Source organism: Gopherus evgoodei, chromosome 4 (genome assembly GCF_007399415.2).
Source record: "Gopherus evgoodei ecotype Sinaloan lineage chromosome 4, rGopEvg1_v1.p, whole genome shotgun sequence".
Taxonomy (NCBI): Eukaryota; Metazoa; Chordata; order Testudines; family Testudinidae; genus Gopherus; species Gopherus evgoodei.
This window is the reverse complement of record NC_044325.1, coordinates 85,600,080-85,618,315: the sequence shown is the minus strand read 5'-3', so window position 1 is coordinate 85,618,315 and position 18,236 is coordinate 85,600,080. Positions and strand designations below refer to the sequence as shown.

Sequence of the window (18,236 nt, the reverse complement as noted above, 5' to 3'; positions counted from 1 at the left end):
TGCTTATAACAGCATGTAAGTGCCTCAGGCTGCTAGGTCATATGGCAGCATGAACCTATGTAGTGCAGCATGCCAAACTGCCATTCAGGAAGCTGCAGACATGGCTAACATCAGTATATGCCCTGAGTTGCCACCATTTGGACAAGATGGTTCAAGTGCCAGAGCTAGTAGTGTTGTCTGTCGATTAGTGGATAGACCCTCCAAGAGTTTGCTTGGAAGTTGGCTTCCTTCTCATGCTATGAAAATACACTCTAGTTGTGCACACATCATCTCTAGGTTGGGGGGCTCATATTGGGTCCCTGAAGACACAAGGCCTTTGGTCATAAATGTCAAGGAGTTAAGAGTAGTACATCTCAACTCAGTGGATTCACCTCAGAGCTGCTTACCTTTTAGGGGAAACAGAACACAGTTGCAGATCAGCTGAGAAGATCCTTCACTGATCAGCACGAGTGGTCGTTACGCCCAGATGTAGCCAGGTTTATCTTCCAACTTTAGGGGTTTTCCCAAGTGGACCTTTTTGCAACAAGACCCAATAGAAAATGTTTCCAGTTCTGTTCCTGGGGGTCTCAGCCCAGGCCCCCAACAGATGCCTTTCTCCTATCCTGGGAGAATTCCCTTCCATATGCCTTCCCTACAATTCCTTTGTTCTTCAGAGTAATATCCAAAAATAGAAAAGGACCATGCTCGTCTCATCCTTTAAAGTACTGGCATGGCCCTTTCAGTACTGGAACTCAGCTTTCCTGATTCTGTTCTTCTTGTTGGCTCCAGACATAATTTCTTGAGACCATGGCTGCCTTCACCACTCCAGCTTTCAAGCTCTCCATCTCACAACATAGATGCTTCATGGCTGAATCCCTTTGAAAGGTCCTGCTCACAGGATGTGCAGAATGTACTTCTAAATAATGGAAGACCCTCAGCTAGGGTCACTTACTTGGCTAAATGGAAGTGCTTCTCCATTTGGGTTAATGAGAAATGTGTGTCTCCTTGGCAAGCACCCCTGAATATTGTGCTGGACTATCTTTTAGATCTAAAACAGAATCTGACTCTTCTGTAAGGGTGCATTTGGCTGCTATCTCAGCTTTGATGTATGGGTGGATAATAGATTATACCCTCAAGTGCAGGTGCCCATCCCTCGATCTCAGCTTAGTCCTGGCAATTTTAATGGGACCCCACTTTGAACACCTTGTGACTAGCTCCCTCCTTCACCTTTCTATGAAGAAAGATTTTGATAGATTTAGTTTCAGAATCCTCTTATACAGTTTTTTAAATAAAGATAAGGTTTATCTTCAGCTGCAATGAAAGTTCCTTACAAAAATACTCTCTAGTTTGGTTAATGTGAAAACAATATATTTGCCTCTGTTTTTTCCAAAATACTCTCTCACCATAAGCATGAAGAAAGACTTCACTCATTGGATGTGAGAAGAGCATTAGCTATCTACCTGGAGTATACTAAATCATTCTGGACTTTTACACAGTTTTTTGTTACAGTTGCTGATAGAGTTAAGGGCCAAGCCAGTTTCCTCCTAGAGAATCTCAGGCATCCATTTATACTACCAGCTGGCTAATGTGACCTTGTCATCTGGAATACTGGCATGCTCTGCCAGAGCAAAAGCAGCTTCTGCGTCTTTCCTAGCTCGCGTATCACTTGTTGACATTAATAAAGCAGAAATTTGGTCATCAGCCACACCTTTTCTTCTCATTACACCATTGACTGTCAGTCCAGAGATTATGCCAGTTTCGGACGGGTGGTCTTGCAATCACTATTCAGATAAACTCCAAATCCATCTCCATAGATGTTTGCTTGAGAGTCACCTACTGTGGAAATTATGTTCAGTAACTCGAAGAAGAAATGGTTACCTACCTTTCTGTAACTGTTCTTCGAGATGTGTTCAACATGTCTGTTCCACAGCCTGTCCACCTTCCCCTCTCCATCAGAGTACATTCAGTACAAAGGAACCGAGGGGGGTTGAGTTGTCTCTGCTTTCTTACCCCACCATGCATTGGCACGGGACGGGGCGCTCCAGCCATCCTGATGAGTACTGCTGGGGGAAAATATCTCTGCACAAAGTTCACACCCACCCACAATGGAGTGGACATGTGCAACACATCTCAAAGAACAACAGTTACAGAAAGGAAGGTAATTGCTTTTATCTTCAGTTTATAAAGCATATAGTCTTGGATTGTATGCAGAAGACACGTAAGTACAAATTGGGAAAATGTAGACTAGAGAGATATTTAGTTTTTTCCTACCATTGTAGGTATTCAATATGAATGCACCTGTTCCTCCTGTCAATGAGCCAGAAACCCTAAAGCAACAAAATCAGTACCAGGCCAGTTACAACCAGAGTTTCTCCAACCAGCCTCACCAAGTAGAACAATCAGAACTTCAGCAAGAACAGCTCCAGACAGGTAAACTTGTTAGACAAAATTAAAACATTATTTTAGCCTAAAAGGGAGGCTTCCAGTGGAGGATAATCCAGTGAAGGATAATCATGGACACCAAATTCCAAGAAACCTGGCAGCCAATTTAAAATTAAATGAAATTTAGAATGTGTAAAATTTTGTTCATCGGGGCAGTCTCTGCAAAACCGAAACTCTTTAATGAGGAGAATCCAACTGAGGGGAAGTTCTGCATACAGAATAAAAAAAAATTTTGTGGAGCAGTGTCGCTGCCTCTGGGCCCTATGTTTAGTAACTTCCTAGAAAGATTGTGGAAGTCACTTGAAAATGTTTCCACTTGTTTTAGACCTGTGTGGTGTGAAGTTCGTTGTGGTGTGTTTTTTTTTTTTTTTTAAATCAACAAACACCAGTGTACTAACTTGAGGCCTGTTGACACTGACCTCACTGAACCCTAGACATCTTGCATTATTTTAATATTGTGGAGTGTGTCAGAATAGCAACTTTTATTTCTAAAAATCATCTTTTTGGGTTCATAAACATTTACTCCTCTACTTAATGCTACTAAGGCAGACTTAGTTGGTTTAAATTGATACCTTTCAATCTTTGGAGAACATAGAAAACATAAACTTCCATTGTTGGTTTTTTATTATAGTGGTTGGCACCTACCATGGTTCCCCGGACCAGTCCCATCAAGTGGCAGGTAACCACCAGCAGCCTCCACAACAGAATACTGGGTTCCCACGTAACAGTCAGCCTTATTATAACAGCCGGGGAGTGTCTCGTGGTGGATCACGCGGCACTCGGGGCTTAATGAATGGATACAGGGGACCTGCCAATGGGTTTAGAGGTAAAAAATAAATATATATATTTTTTATCAAAATTTTGAGAGTTTATCTGAAATTTTTTTTTCAGGATCACAGAATGGCACACCACTTTGTTATGTTGACCCTGTTATTGTTTAATACACAAATATATTGGGAAGATATTTAAGCCTGTGGTGGCGGTATTCATTTTGTTCTATCTTAACAAAGCAGTTTAAATTCTAGGCTTCTGCTGGACTGTCTCTGAGAACTGAATGAAGAATCATCTTTTGTTCAATATTTGTGCAGTGCCTTGCACAAGGTCATGGTCCATGACTAGGGTTCCTGGGCATATGGTAATACAAATAATAAATAACAGATTAAGCACGTGTACTAAAGATTATCAGAGAAACATCCTCAGATACCACTTCCCCAGTTTTTTACAAGGTCTTAATGAGAAGATGTAGGTTATTTTACAGATTTTTACACAGTCTGCTGGCATACACTTTTTTATTCAATTTTTTTTTCTTAAAAGTCAGTGAAGTCCCTCAGTGGCCTTTTATGTGTGTAGCATAATTTATGAAGACAGGTTGTGTGCCCTTCAGTAAGCATTTGTATTCTAATCCTTAGGAGGGTATGATGGCTACCGCCCTTCATTTTCCAACACTCCTAACAGTGGTTACTCGCAGCCCCAATTTAATGCTCCTCGGGACTACTCCAACTACCAACGGGTGAGTTGACATTTAAACTAAAATTATAGGAATAGAAAAATCAGTTAAACTAAATGAAATAAGTTGCTTAAAATAGCTAGTAAATATTCTTCGTAGCGTTTTAATTGCAGAATCTCGACGACTTCATATAAAATGTGCTTAGTTTACAAGTGAAAGTAAAGTTTCCTGCTCCACAACCACCCAGATGGCCAGTCTTACTCACCTTGGGATTTGAAAATAAAGCTTTTTTGTGACTTCACCAGTAAAAATATTTTTTTCTTTCCTCTGTTGTCATTTATCTGTGGGCAGCCTTTTACACATAGACATACTCGAAAGTATACTTTAATTCTGCAGTTGGAACTTGGTTAAAGATTCTGCTGATGGATGAGCCAGAATGGAATAGTTTACTTTCTTACAAGTTTTGGCTCTGCAATGCTAACAAATAAAATGTAATAAAAACTGTATTACTAAACAGATACACTCCCTATGTTTATATTTTTATATACCTGTATGCTTGGCAGAATTTGCTTTTTTTAATTTCAGCTGTTAATATTTATTTTTAAGCATTTTTTAGATTTATCACTTTAAATGTTCACAGTTGTACAAAATTATGGATTTTAAGCATTTTTTAGATTTTTATTATGGCTGTCAGTGGCGGTTAGCTCACGTGATTAGCTCAAATTAATCGCAATAAAATTAATTGTGATTAATCGCACTATTAAACAACAGAATACTAATTGAAATTTATTAAATATTTTGGATGTTTTTCTACATTTTTCAAATATATTGATTTCTGTTACAACAGAATACAAAGTGTACAGTGCTCACTTTATCATTTTTACAGTGCAATTATTTATAATAAAAATAATATAAACAAAATAAATAGTATTTCTTTTTTCAGTGCTGTCCCTGTGGGTGCTCCACTTTAGGTATTCATGTGCCCCTGCGCTTGTAGTTGGAGACTTGTAGTAGCAGTGCCTGCTTGGATCGCACATGCGTGGTCCCTGTCTTGTGCTGTTGCAGGCAGTTTACAAATGCTGTGTGACTAACCCCCACTCAGTTCCGTATCTACGAGTGGGAGCAATCAGCAGCGCCTCTCACTACTTTGTAGTTAATTAGTTAGTCAATTATTTAGTTTCCTTATTAGCAGCTACTTAGCTTGTTTCCCTTTTCTTTTCTCCTTGCTTAAAAACAAAAAACCAAAAAAAACCTCACAGACAGGAACTTCAGAAAGACAGCTGTTCTGAGGGTGCAAAAGGCTGCTCCCCCCCAAAAAAAAACGGGTAAGGGGGAATGCCCCGTTTCCTGGGCTCTGTGCCTTGCCTCCAGGCTCAAAGTGCGTGTCCCTGACAGCCACAGTTGGTGTGTTAGCTGCCTGTGTGTTAGTGCCTCCAATGCAGGCACTAACAAAGTGTTGCATTGCCTCAGGCTCACAGAAAGACGGGGAGTGGAGCGGTCTCTCGGACCTGCGTTGGGGCATGAGGCTTGGGACACCACCCCCCAACGCGCGCACACTTCACCAGCCTTGGCTTTGGACAGGAATGCTTTCTCCAACCCTACGTCAGAATGCTGCGTTGGGCATTGCTCGAGGAAGCACCCGGGTCCTCTCCACAGGGCGGGAAATCCCATAGCCGTCCTGTGGATAATAATATCACCGGCTGTGCTGTAAGCACTGGGAGCTCGGGTCACTGAGAGCTTCGGCATTGCTTCAGACAGAGACTTCGGAGAAGGGCTCTGATGCAGGTACTGAGGGGAGGTTGGAGCCCCATGCCTGCACGCCACAATCTACAGCCGCTTCACCAGCAGACATCCAGTGCCGGCACTGCCTGTGCTCTTAGCGCCGGGAGCCAAGATGATAGTAAACCCCAGCACTGCTAGAGCCAGAGACTCTACAGGAGCAGGCTCTGATGCAGGCACTAAGAAGAAATCAAAGCCCCATGCCTCTGCACCACGATGTATGTTCATTCCCTGGGCAGGCATCCAGTACTGGCACCAGCTGTGCTGTCAGCACCGGGAGCTGAAGTAGCGGAAGTTCCCGGCACTGCTAGAGCCACAGACTCTACAAGAGCTGGCTCCGACACAGGCACTAAGGGGAAACCAAAAACCTGTGCCTCTGCACCATGATTTACAAACAGCAGTGTGGTGCTGCTACAAAAAGCAGCTTCTTCAAAGGTGCACCCAGCATGCACAGAGGCGCAGCCAGCATGTGCCGCCTTCTGGCACTGACGAGGCAGCCCCAGGGGCCAATCAAACCAGCACAGCAGCAATTCCTCAGACAGAGGTTTCTGGTATTCAGCTCTGCCCCTGATCCCCCTATTTGCAGTACCGATACGAGAATGATTCCCTCGGCACCAAGATTCCCTGCGTCCCCAACATCACTCGCTGTCTTGCTCCTTATTTGAAGGAGGAAGATGAGGAAGAACAGGGAGCTATTCCCTCATAGGCTCCTATCCATCAGGCGTCAGTCAACCCAGGAGTCCCTTGGGGTATTTTATGCTGTTCCGAGTACTTATAGTGATATGGGGACCCCCATGCTGCTCCCATCCCAGTGGGCATACTGGACTCCATGAGTCATATGCCCCACACAAGGGGGGACTGCCTGCCACGGCCAGATCCAGCACACAGTAATTCCCCACAGCTTCTGTACCAGCACTCTCAGTGGTACCAGGGGAAGAGGAGGAAGAACCACCCACTTGCCATCATTGTCCACAGAGGACACTTTAATGCAGGGGTAGGCAACCTATAGCACGTGTGCCGAAGGCGGCACACAAGCTGACTTTTCAGTGGCACTCACACTGCCCAGGTCTTGGCCACTGCTCTGGGGGGGCTCTGCATTTTAATTTAATTTTAAATGAAGCTTCTTAAATGTTTTGAAACTTTATTTACTTTACGTACAACAATAGTTTAGTTATATATTATAGACTTATAGAAAGAGACCTTCTAAAAAGGTTAAAATATATTACCGGCATGCGAAACCATAAATTAGACTGAATAAATGAAGATTCGGCACAGCACTTCTGAAAGGTTGCTGACCCCTGCTTTAATGCCTCCTTCCTCCTAATATAGAGGATGATTTCAAACTGTTCCATGGCTTATTTGAGAAGGTGGCCTTCTCTGGATATTTCCCTTGAGGAGGTCTCCGTGATACAGTATGGGCTAGTGGACTTTTTGCATACATCTGCTTTGTTTTAAATAAATAAATAAATAAATAAATTTGCCCTTCACATGAATGAGGCACTGATGGACCCTGTAAGGGTCATTCTGTGGACCCCTGCAGCTGCCCCTCCAAGCGGCGGGAGGTTCGACAAAAGGCATGGACTTTGCATCCAATGCCTAATTTCTTAGTGATACATGCAGTCCAGCGACGTTGGCATGCAACAATAGCCCTGAAACAGAGCTCATGATAAGGACTGGAAAAGACTTGATCAGTTTTGGCCATAAGGCTTACTCCTTGCCTACCCCTCACCTCCGAATAGCCAACTATGCGACATCACTTCATAATCTTGATGTTCAGAGCGCATTGGCTTCTTACATACACAGGACTAAACCATTCCATAAATCACCCACACTGTTTCTATCCATCACTGAATGCTCCAAAAGGAGCACCGTATCTAAACAAAGACTTTCCACGTAGATCCATAATTGCACAAAACTCTATCATCCGTGCAACTGCCAATCCCTCATGGGGATTCACTCGCGTCCCACTAGAGCCGTATCAGCCTCCCCGACTTAACTGCACAATGTACCTATGACAGGCGTTCGTAGAGTTGCTGCCTGGGCCTCAGCCCATACCTTTAGACAGCACTATGCCTTAAGAGTAACAGGCAACATCTGACACCTCCTTCAGATGTTCTCTATCAGAGGTTACAGCTTCAACTCCAAATCCCTTCCTTCCATCGGAGGGCAGTGCTCTGAAGTCACTTAAAGTGGAGCACTCACAGGGACAGCACAAGAAGAAGAAAAGATTACTCACCTTGTGCAGTAACTGATGTTCTTTGTGATGTGTGTCCCTGTGGGTGCTCCACTACCCTTACTCCTCCCCTCTACTTCAGAGTTGGTCACACAGTGTCGATTAATTGCCTGCAACAGCATGAGAAAGGGCCCACGCATATGCAACCCAACCGGGCACTGCTGCTAAAAGTCTCTGACTATAAGTGCAGGGGTGCATGAACACCTCAAGTGGAGCACCCACAGGGGGACACATCTCAAAGAACCTCAGTTACTGCACAAGGTGAGTAACCTTCTCTTTTCAATTCATAGATTCATGGATTTAAGATTAGAAGGGACCATTATGGTCATCTAGTCTGACCTGCACAATGCAGGCCACAGAATCTCACCCACCCACTCCTGTAACAAACCCCTAACCTATGTCTGAGTTATTAAAGTCCTCAAATTGTGGTTTAAAGACCTCAAGGTGCAGAGAATCCTCCAGCAAATGACCCGGGCCCCATGCTGCAGAGGAAGGTGAAAAACCTCCAGGGCCTCCGCCAATCTGCCCTGGAGGAAAATTCCTTTCTGACCCCAAATATGGCAATCAGTTAAACCCTGAGCATGTGGGCAAGACTCGCCAGCCAGCACCCAGGAAAGAATTCTCTGTAGTAACTCAAATCCCACCCCATCTAGCATCCCATCACAGACCATTTGGGCCTATTTATTTGCTAATAATCAAAGATCAATTAATTGCCAAAATTAGGCTATCCCATCATACCATTCCCTCCATAAACTTATCAAGCCAAGTCTTGGAACCAGATATGTCTGTTGCCCTCACTAGTCCCCTTGGAAGGCTGTTTCAGAACTTCACTCCTCTAATTAGACTTCATCTAATTTCAAGTCTAAACTTCCTAGTGTCCGGTTTATACCCATTTGTTCTTGTGTCCACACTGGTACTAAGCTTAAATAATTCCTCTCCCTCCCTGATATTTATCCCTCTGATATATTTATAAAGAGCAATCATATCTCTCCTCAGCCTTCTTTTGGTTAGGCTAAACAAGCCATGCTCTTTGAGTCTCCTTTCATAAGACAGGTTTTCCATTCCTCGGATCATCATAGTAGCCTTTCTCTGTACCTGTTCCAGTTTGAATTCATTCTTCTTAAACATGGGAGACCAGAACTGCCCACAGTATTCCAGATGAGGTCTCACCAATGCCTTGTATAATGGTACTAACACCTCCTTATCTTTACTGGAAATCCCTTGCCTAATGCATTCTAAAACTGCATTAGTCTTTTTAACGGCCATATCACATTGGTGGCTCATAGTCAGTCATCCAGTGATCAACCAATACTCCGAGTTCGTCGTCGTCCTCTGTTACTTCCAACTGATGCGTCCACAGTTTATAACCAAAATTCTTCTTCTTAATTCCTAAATGCATGATCTTGCACTTTTCACTATTAAATTTCAACCTATTACTATTACTCCAGTTTACAAGGTCATTTAGATCTTCCTGTATGATATCCCGGTCCTTCTCTGTGTTAGCAATACCTCCCAGCTTTGTGTCATCCACAAACTTTATTAGCACATTCTCACTTTTTGTGCCAAGGTCAGTAATAAAAAGATTGGTCCCAAAACCGATCCCTGAGGAACTCCACTAGTAACCTCCTTCCAGCTTGACAGTTCAGCTTTCAGTATGACCTGTTGTAGTCTCCCCTTTAACAAGTTTCTTATCCATCTTTCAGTTTTCATATTGATCTCCATCTTTTCCAATTTAACTAATAATTCCCCATGTGGAACCGTATCAAGTGCCTTACTGAAATCGAGGTAAGTTAGATCTACTGCATTTCCTTTGTCTAAAATATCTGTTACCTTCTCAAAGAAGGAGATCAGGTTGATTTGGCATGATCTACCTTTTGTAAAACCATGTTGTATTTTGTCCCAATTACCATTGACCTCAATGTCCTTAACAACTTTCTCCTTCAAATTTTTTTCCAAGACCTTGCATACTACTGACGTTAAACTAATAGGCCTATAGTTACTCGGATCACTTTTTTTCCCGTTTCTTAAAAATAGGAACTATGTTAGCAATTCTCCAGTCGTACAGTACAACCCTTGAAGTACAATCTCTTTATTGTGAAAGTGTAACTTACAAATGCAGGTTTTTTACATAATTGCTCGCAAAAACAAAACAATATAAAACTTTAGAGCCCACTCAGTCCTCCTTCTTGTTCAGCCAATGGCTAAGACATACAAGTTTGCTTACATTTACAGGAAATGCTGCTGCCTGCTTCTTATTTATAGTGTCACCTGAAAGTGAGAACAAGCGTTCGCATGGCACTTTTGTAGCTGGTGTTGCAAGGTATTTACTTGCCAGATATGCTAAACATTTATATGCCCCTTTATGCTTCAGCCACCGTTCCAGAGGACATGCATCCATACTGATGCTCGTTAAAAAATAATTTAATTAAATTTGTGACTGAACTCCTTTTGGGGAGTCTTTGGCTCTCTTTTACCTGCTTTGTGCCATATATTTCATGTTATAGCAGTCTTGGAGGATGACCCAGCACTTTTTAAGAACACTTTCACACCAGATTTGACAAGATGCAAAGAAAATACCAACGTGAGATTTCTAAAAATAGCTACAGCACTTGATCCAAGGTTTAAGAATCAGAAGTGCCTTCCAGAATCTGAGAGGGATGAGGTGTGGAGCATGCTCTCAGAAGTCTTAAAAGAGCAACACTCAAATGCAGAAACTTTTTAAAAACTGAACCACGAAAAAAGAAAATCAACCTTCTGCTGGTGGTAACTGACTCAGATAATAAAAATGAAAATACATCAGTCTGCTCTGCTTTGGATTGTAATCGAGCAGAACCCATCATCAGCATGGACACATGTCCTCTGGAATGGTGGTTGAAGATGAAGGGACATAAAAATCTTTAGCGCATCTGGCACGTTGCGACCCGGCTACAATAGTGCCATGTGAACACCTGTTCTTACTTTCAGGTGGCATTGTAAACAAGAAGCAGGCAGCATTATCTCCTGTAAATTGTAACCAGATTTGGTTGTCCAAGTGATTGGCTGAATTAGGACTGAGTGGACTTTAGGCTCTAAAGTTTTACATTTTTATTTTTCAATGTAGTTACTTTTTGTAGATAATTCTACATTTGTAAGTTCAACTTTTATGATAGAGATTGCACTATAGTATTTGTATGAGGTGAATTGAGAAATACTATCTTTTGATTTTTACAGTGCAAAAATTTGTAATAAAAATCAAGTGAGCACTATACACTTTGTATTCTGTTATAATTGAAATCAATATTTGAAAATGTGGAAAACATTCAAAAATATTTGAATAAATGATATTCCATTATTGTTTAACAATGCAATACATTTTCTTAATCACACGATTAATTTTTATTCAAATTTTCACAATTGTGATAAATTATATGGGGGGGATGTCAGACTAATTAATGGCAGTAAACATTGAGATTCAAAAAGTTAAAGCTTTATAAACAGTTAACACATTTTCAATATCACATGTCCAGATATACGAAGTCAATATCTGTGAATCAGCAAATCATATCTGTTTTTACTATTCATTTGCAAGTCCGTTTGTAACAAGCCTAAATCAGAATCACTTGATTTGGGCCTTTAAGTTCTCAAGCAGCATTTTTCTTTCTTTGCCTAGCTGTAAACTTTGATTATTTGTCAATATTATTCGTCGGTTTGTATGTGTTCAGTGACATCCTCATTTACCAATAAAAATTGTAATCCTTCCAAGCCTAGATATGTTACGTAAAGTTTAATCACTTAGTCTATGAAAACTGTTTAAGGTGTAATGAACCTAACTCCTTTCTAGTCTCGTGAGGCAGATTAGGATTTCCTGCTAAGAATTACAATTCTGTATGTTGTCAGTGCCCTCACTGGCATCATTTAACTGAATTCATATAGTGAAAAATGGATGAGTTATGTCTAAATACTCTTGAAACTTGCTATTTTTAATAGCAAATATTTAACTTTCTAAGGCACAACAAATGACTGCGGTGGTTTAATGACTATAACTTAATTTACTTTTCTCACTTTTACATTTTGTTTAGGATGGATATCAACAGAATTTTAAACGTGGCTCTGGACAGAGTGGACCGCGGGGAGCCCCTCGAGGTAATACTCAAATGATACGTTCCTAATTCTACTGAACTGGAGTTCCTGATGCAATCTCTTAGAGGATTGTGGATCACAAAACATTTTATCATATACAACTAATAGGTCACAATCCAAAAATACATTTAAACTTTCCTGGAACTTTTGTTTTAAGTTGGCTGTTGAATGAAGTATTTTTGTTCGTAATAAGTTACATTTGCCTGCTGAGATTTAAGTTTATCTTTGCATCCACAGTATGTAGTTGCCATTTTTTTTCTTTTTTTTTTTTTTTTTTTTAGTAAAACAAAATAAGCCCTGAAAACTTGAAAATATATTTTCTGGTAAAGCTTTGCACCCATTTCACTGCTGCCCCTACTAGCCCAATTTGGAATTTTAATTTTTTGCTGACAAGATTTGCTAGAATTTTGACCGCAGGCTTTTCTTTTGTGCATTTTTTTAAAGCTCCCTTGACTTTTGAATTTGTATATTGATGTTTCTTCAGTTTCAAAAAAGATGTATTGCGTTACTGCAGCCCGTTGTGGAGTACTTTTTTATTCCTATAGAGATGGGTGTGTTTTCCCATTATAAAATCTCCTAAAATATTTCCGGTCTTATTTGCAGCTGCACAGTATACTTTATTTTGAGAATGAAACAAAAATATTAATATATTGAAATCACTCAGTCATGTATGAGCTTAAGCTAAATGTTTATCAAATAGCCAAAACTGTAGTTGAGCTAATCTTTCTGCATTTGAACTTTAATTACTTTTCAACAATACTTCCATAGTTTTTCAACAGGCATTTGGTAACTACATTGCATGTTCTCTATATCTGCTGCCTAAAATATTGAAATCTATAACATTAGCCACCTCATGGAAATGTCTGTATGCATTGTCAAAAGGAACTGTCCTAATAAATGGTGTGATGGGAATGGGGATTGAGTGTCTGTCTAATTGTGGAGAAGTTACAGCAATGCTGTCCGTAAATATATTCCAAATAGGAAAGTCCAAGGCTCATTGCCAGTAAAATGCAGGTAGGTATTTAGCAGAAGGGTGGATTGATTGAAGATAGGTTTTTTAAAATTGGTGTGTCTATCTTCAACAGAACAATAGCTTGTGATCTATTTTCAGAGTGCTGTTTGAGTCTCTCAAGTGGCTAGATATAAAGGAGCAGGAAAGTGAAAGCAAACCTGCGTCTTGTTGTTTGATAATTTAAGAGACCCTTTAGCTTAATGGCTTTAAAATAAGATTTTTTTTAAAATGCTAACCAATTATTTTTAAAAATCTTAGTTTAACTTGCACTGGATCTGTTATCCCATACATGTGTGGGCAACTTGTGTCAATAGTTGCTGTTTAACTGAAGGGGAAAATCGCTTCAGAAGTTAAATTAAATTAATCTAAGATTCTGAGAAAATTATGAAAAATACCAAGAGGGGGGGAAACCAAGTAATTGATTAAATGATTTAATAGGCATATACGTGCGATTGTGTTTGAATGGATAAGGATATTGACCAGTATTAGTGCAGTAAACATATATCTATAAATTCTAAACCAAAGTTATTGAGACCAAACTTGAGTCACACCCTTTATGAACTCTAAAATGGTCTGATTTGATAGAAAATTTAAATGCTGTTTTTATTTTCTAGGTCGTGGAGGGCCCCCAAGACCCAACAGAGGGATGCCTCAAATGAATGCTCAACAAGTGAATTAAACTAATCCACAGGATTATATTAAACGCCAAAAACACGCTGGCCAATGTACCATACATGTTACCAGAAGAGTTATTATCTATTGTTCTCCCTTACAGGAAGTTCATTGTAATGGGACTTTTTTCATTACCCATAAAGACAGGACTACAGTTGTCAGCTTTATATTACCTGGATATGGAAAGAAACGACGTTTGCTCTGCATGTTCTGTCCTAAGCATCATCTTGAGCCTTGCACATGAGATTCAGATTTGTTATTCTTGCTATGAGTAAAGCAAAAAAGGCAATTTCAGGGTGATCAAATCTCCATGGTTAACTGAAGTGGCAGAAAAAAGCAAGACTGCCTCACTTCTGACATTCTATAGTGATGCAACAAATAAAATCAGCATATCCCTAAAGATTTTATTCTGATGGCAGTTGACAAAATTAAACTTTCTCATGAAAGAAGGATGGAAGAAGTGAAGTGTGGTTTGGCAGAGCAACTGCATTTCAGCTTTTTCATGTTAAAATGAAGCACTGAACAGTTTAAGATGCATAATGATGCATATATCCCTAACTAGACAAGTAAGCTGACAGCCAGCTTCTGATAGACAAGACACACCCTTAGCTACAGCATTCTCCATCACCAGGCTCAGTTTACTGTGGCTAACGATACATAAATTGCTTTTGTGTAACTCCTGATATAATTGTATAAGGTTTTTTTAACCCTTCCCCCCACCAAAAAAATTAGCTTTGATTGGCACTTTAAAAATTTTTGCAACAAATATGGGATATAATCTGGATGGCCACTTGTATATTTGATGTGAAGTATTTAGATATCTCTCTTGAACATATTTAAGTTTCTTTGATAGCAATGACTTTTGTAAGGATTGGTATTGTCTTTATCATTCCTTATGACTTGCACATTGTCTGTCACTAATACTTGACCTTGCTGTATTATCACCTAAATAACGGATACAGGTACTGATGGAAATCTCTAATGGATAATCATAACACTTTTGGTCACATGTCCTTTTGTCTTTCCTGCAGCCTGAAGGTTTTAAGAAATCTCAAATGCCCGCTGCTGCTGCCCTTTTAATTGCTATCTTTTGAAAAGCACCAGTATGTGTTTGGATCGGTTTCCCCTTTTAAGGGAAATGACAGCCAGCAGTTACAATTCTAACGGTATAAGCAAGACAAATAAAACATGTTTATAAAAATTGTATTCTGGAACAATGGTTTTCAGCTACTGATGCAAACTTAACATGATGGGGATAGACATTTCATAAGCTTATTCTCTAATTCACTTTACAGATTTACATAAGCGTTTTGTTCCCTTTTAAATTATTCCAGAAGTTATAACTCTGATACTTATTATCTGTTGGCTTAATCCATACTAATTGGATTAACTGGGAATTTTTTTCTTTTCCATGGAGACTTTCATGTTCGTTAAGTCACAATATGGTGTAGAAGAATTAGGTTGGGACTGGGAGTTGGGAACTCATAAATCCTTATCCCATTTTGCCACTCACTTCCGGTATGATCTTGGTCAAATTGGTTAATCTTTGTGCCTGTTTCCCTATCTGAAATGAGGAGAACACATAGCTACCTCAATAGAGATGTTGAGTACAAATGCATTTTATAGCACGGTGAAGATGTAAAGTGCTATAAAGGGTCATATTAAGCAACAGCCATATTATAAAACAGAATGTTTAATCATGAGGTAATGGTATTGCTTTTACTAAACCAAACTGAAGGGTTTGCTGTCATTTGGAGGATGTTTTATACTGTGTCATGACAGTCTGAAACTTTTTTGATTTTATTATGAAAGTCACATGTATTGAGTTTGGGACTTTCATTTTGTCATGACCAGACTGTAAAGACTACAGAAATTAATTACAGGTATTGTACTTACTGGGAGACATCACAGTTATGTGGAAGCAACAGTAAACAGTCATCTTGCAAACACATTAGTTGCTTGGGATGGCACTTTTTTCCATAGCAATTAAATGATATACCTTGCAGCATGATGGCAAGTCACTTTTGTGACCATACAGCAAACTGCTGCTAGTGCAGTCCCATTTAGTTGTCTGTTGCTATTTCCTTATAGTTGGAAAAAGATAAGCTTTTTAATGCTGCTTTTTAGGAAAATAAGGGAGTCTTCTCAATGTTTTCGTTTTAATCTATTTATAAATAGCCATTCAGCTTTCTGCTGCATCCCAACTGACTCTTAAATAATTTTAGTTTTTCATTGAACTTACAACATACTTAACTGAAGGACATTGAACAGATCAGGACATTCCATTTTCCAAAAATGTGGGCGTATCCATTTATTTTCAATTATATCATTTAAGTGAACTAATAAAATGGGGGTAATTGAGATCTGTTATTTGGAGGTGTTATCTTGTGAGCTTGTGTGTGAGAATGGCCTTTAGGTAGTATAACCCTTCTACTGCATGCTAATGATGCATAGAAATGTACTATAATCATCTGAAGTACATAAAACAAGTGCTTTGAAATACATATGTAGCCTGAATGTTCACTCTAATTCCATTAATCTTAACAGATGTGTTAATAAACCCCTTGCTGAAAACTGACCTTCTCCATCACATTAAGGTTCATAGATCCACTAACTAGTGTTCCAGCCTCCACTACAGAAGATAGGACCAGACATGTTCATCATTGGCATAGCTGGTCACACCTGTCTAGAGATGTTTCTCTGCTTCTATTCTGCATCCATGGTGCAGACAGGACAAACTAGAACTCTCCTGCTGCAGAACTTTTCTTTAGAATTTCATTATGCATTTAAGAATTTCAGAGCTCTGTAGCCTCTGCAGTCCCTGATTTGACTTCAGATTTGATTCTCTCCCAAGAGAGAGCATCCCCAGTACATTCTTCACTCCTGAGGGTCCCTAACTGATACACAGCAGCCACATATAGTTGCTAATAAGCTTGCTGAAAAGGAAAACTGTATGCTTGGCTAGTCGTGCTCGGGGGTTTAGCTGTGGCCTGTTCTTAGCAGGTACCAAAGACATCAGAATGAACCAGGCCCACTTCTCGTCACCTGAGCAGCAGCCAAAGCTCATCTGGAGATGGTACAAGTGGCGCCACATCACTGCACACCCCAGCTTTGATGACATTGGTTATACCGAGCCATCTGATTATTGTCGCATCAAGCTCTTAGAGGAGTAGTTGAAGCCAGTGAAGAGAGCACCACCTGTGCTGCTATTGCATATGGAATATCAGATAAGCTTCTTCCACCTCCCTTTGGTCTACGGAGGATTGAAGCCAAGCAGTCAGTCTCAATGGATACCCTAGAAGGTAGTTAAGGGTTTGTGAGGCTTGACTCCCAGCTCCTAATGTATTTTCCCTTCGGGGCATATATTCACAGATCTCATATGGCCTGACTAATATGGTCATTACCCTGATGCAAATCACTCAGAAGCTTGGATTCTATGGCTGGACCTTCTCTGCCTGATTCTAATGCCTGTTGGATTCACCTGAGCTCCTTCCTAGGGACCTGCAGCCTTTAATATCTCCTCAGAAGAATCATTAAAGGAAGCACTCCCAATCCTCACCCCATTGCACAGGAGACCCCTCCTCACGAAAGCTCTCTTGGGAATGATTCAGAGAGGACTTTTTAACTTGTTTCTGGAGAGTTTTCATTCCTGATCCAATTAGCTCTTGAGTGAGTGAGTTTGGTGGATTTCCTTCCTAAGGAGCCACAGACTGGTGAGGGGATTCCTCACTTCCTAGGAACTTTGAGCCAACTACAGCACCCCAAGAGACCTCTAGCATCCAGACTTTATGCATTGATGCCTTGTCCTCTCTATTCAGGAGACTTCAGGTTTTGGGAGCTTCTCTTCACAAAATGGCTTTGGCCAGTCACATTTTGTCCAGGTTCTCACTAGATGGTCAGTTTCTTTCTTGGCAGGTTTGGCTCAGATTCTGGAGTAAGAACACTCTAGCTAAAATTATCTGTTTGCACAGGATCTTAGGGAAAGTAATCTCCTGAGTTGGACAAGACAATAGAAATTCTGTCCTCGTATAAACCCAATATTAAGGACTTAGTGGCAATACAGGAAAGCAAAGCAGCTTTTAACCCCCTCTGATCAAATGTAACTGGATGAAGGGCTCTGACAAAGTGAAACAGACCCAAAATCCAACTGATCCAGAAGAAACTTGGACGTTCTGCTTCTGATTGCAAGTCTTCTGCATGGCCTCTTCATAGCCCCATTTTAGCCAAGTGATCAGTTCTGAGTCCTTGGAACTCAGAATTCACCTAGCAGACGGTTGAATTCTAATCCCCTTAAACATGGGGTGGGTTCTTTGGGCATTAAACAGCTCACTTCATAGAAATGTGCTGTTCTTCCCGGACGTCTGCTGTGTAACCAGTGTCTAGCCACTAGAAGAACAGGGACATGAAGAAGGCTATTCACTGCCTTTTGTGGATTGTGGCAATGGAATCAGTTACTTTCAGAGATGTGGTTTTTTTGTAGAGCAGTTGTTTTCAACCTGAGGTCTGCATGCCTTCAGGAGGGCCGCAGACTGTCTAAGAAGTCCATGAAAGGT

At 40.4% G+C, this 18,236-nt stretch overlaps 1 protein-coding gene across 2 annotated transcripts in view; it reads left to right on the top strand.

Moving 5' to 3' along the window:
• The window catches only part of CAPRIN1 (cell cycle associated protein 1), a 64,287-nt gene extending 48,100 nt beyond the window's left edge, over nucleotides 1-16,187 (top strand). Inside the window, exons 15-19 of one of the 2 annotated variants that reach the window (XM_030560075.1) lie at nucleotides 2,259-2,409; nucleotides 3,053-3,100; nucleotides 3,831-3,931; nucleotides 11,939-12,002; nucleotides 13,626-16,187. In XM_030560075.1, the coding sequence (XP_030415935.1) occupies nucleotides 2,259-2,409; nucleotides 3,053-3,100; nucleotides 3,831-3,931; nucleotides 11,939-12,002; nucleotides 13,626-13,690 (429 nt within the window). In that variant the 3' untranslated portion in view covers nucleotides 13,691-16,187. Of the gene's footprint in view, nucleotides 1-2,258; nucleotides 2,410-3,052; nucleotides 3,248-3,830; nucleotides 3,932-11,938; nucleotides 12,003-13,625 lie in introns of both variants that reach the window. The other variant, XM_030560074.1, reaches the window with a different exon arrangement.
• The last annotated feature ends 2,049 nt before the right edge of the window (nucleotides 16,188-18,236 follow it).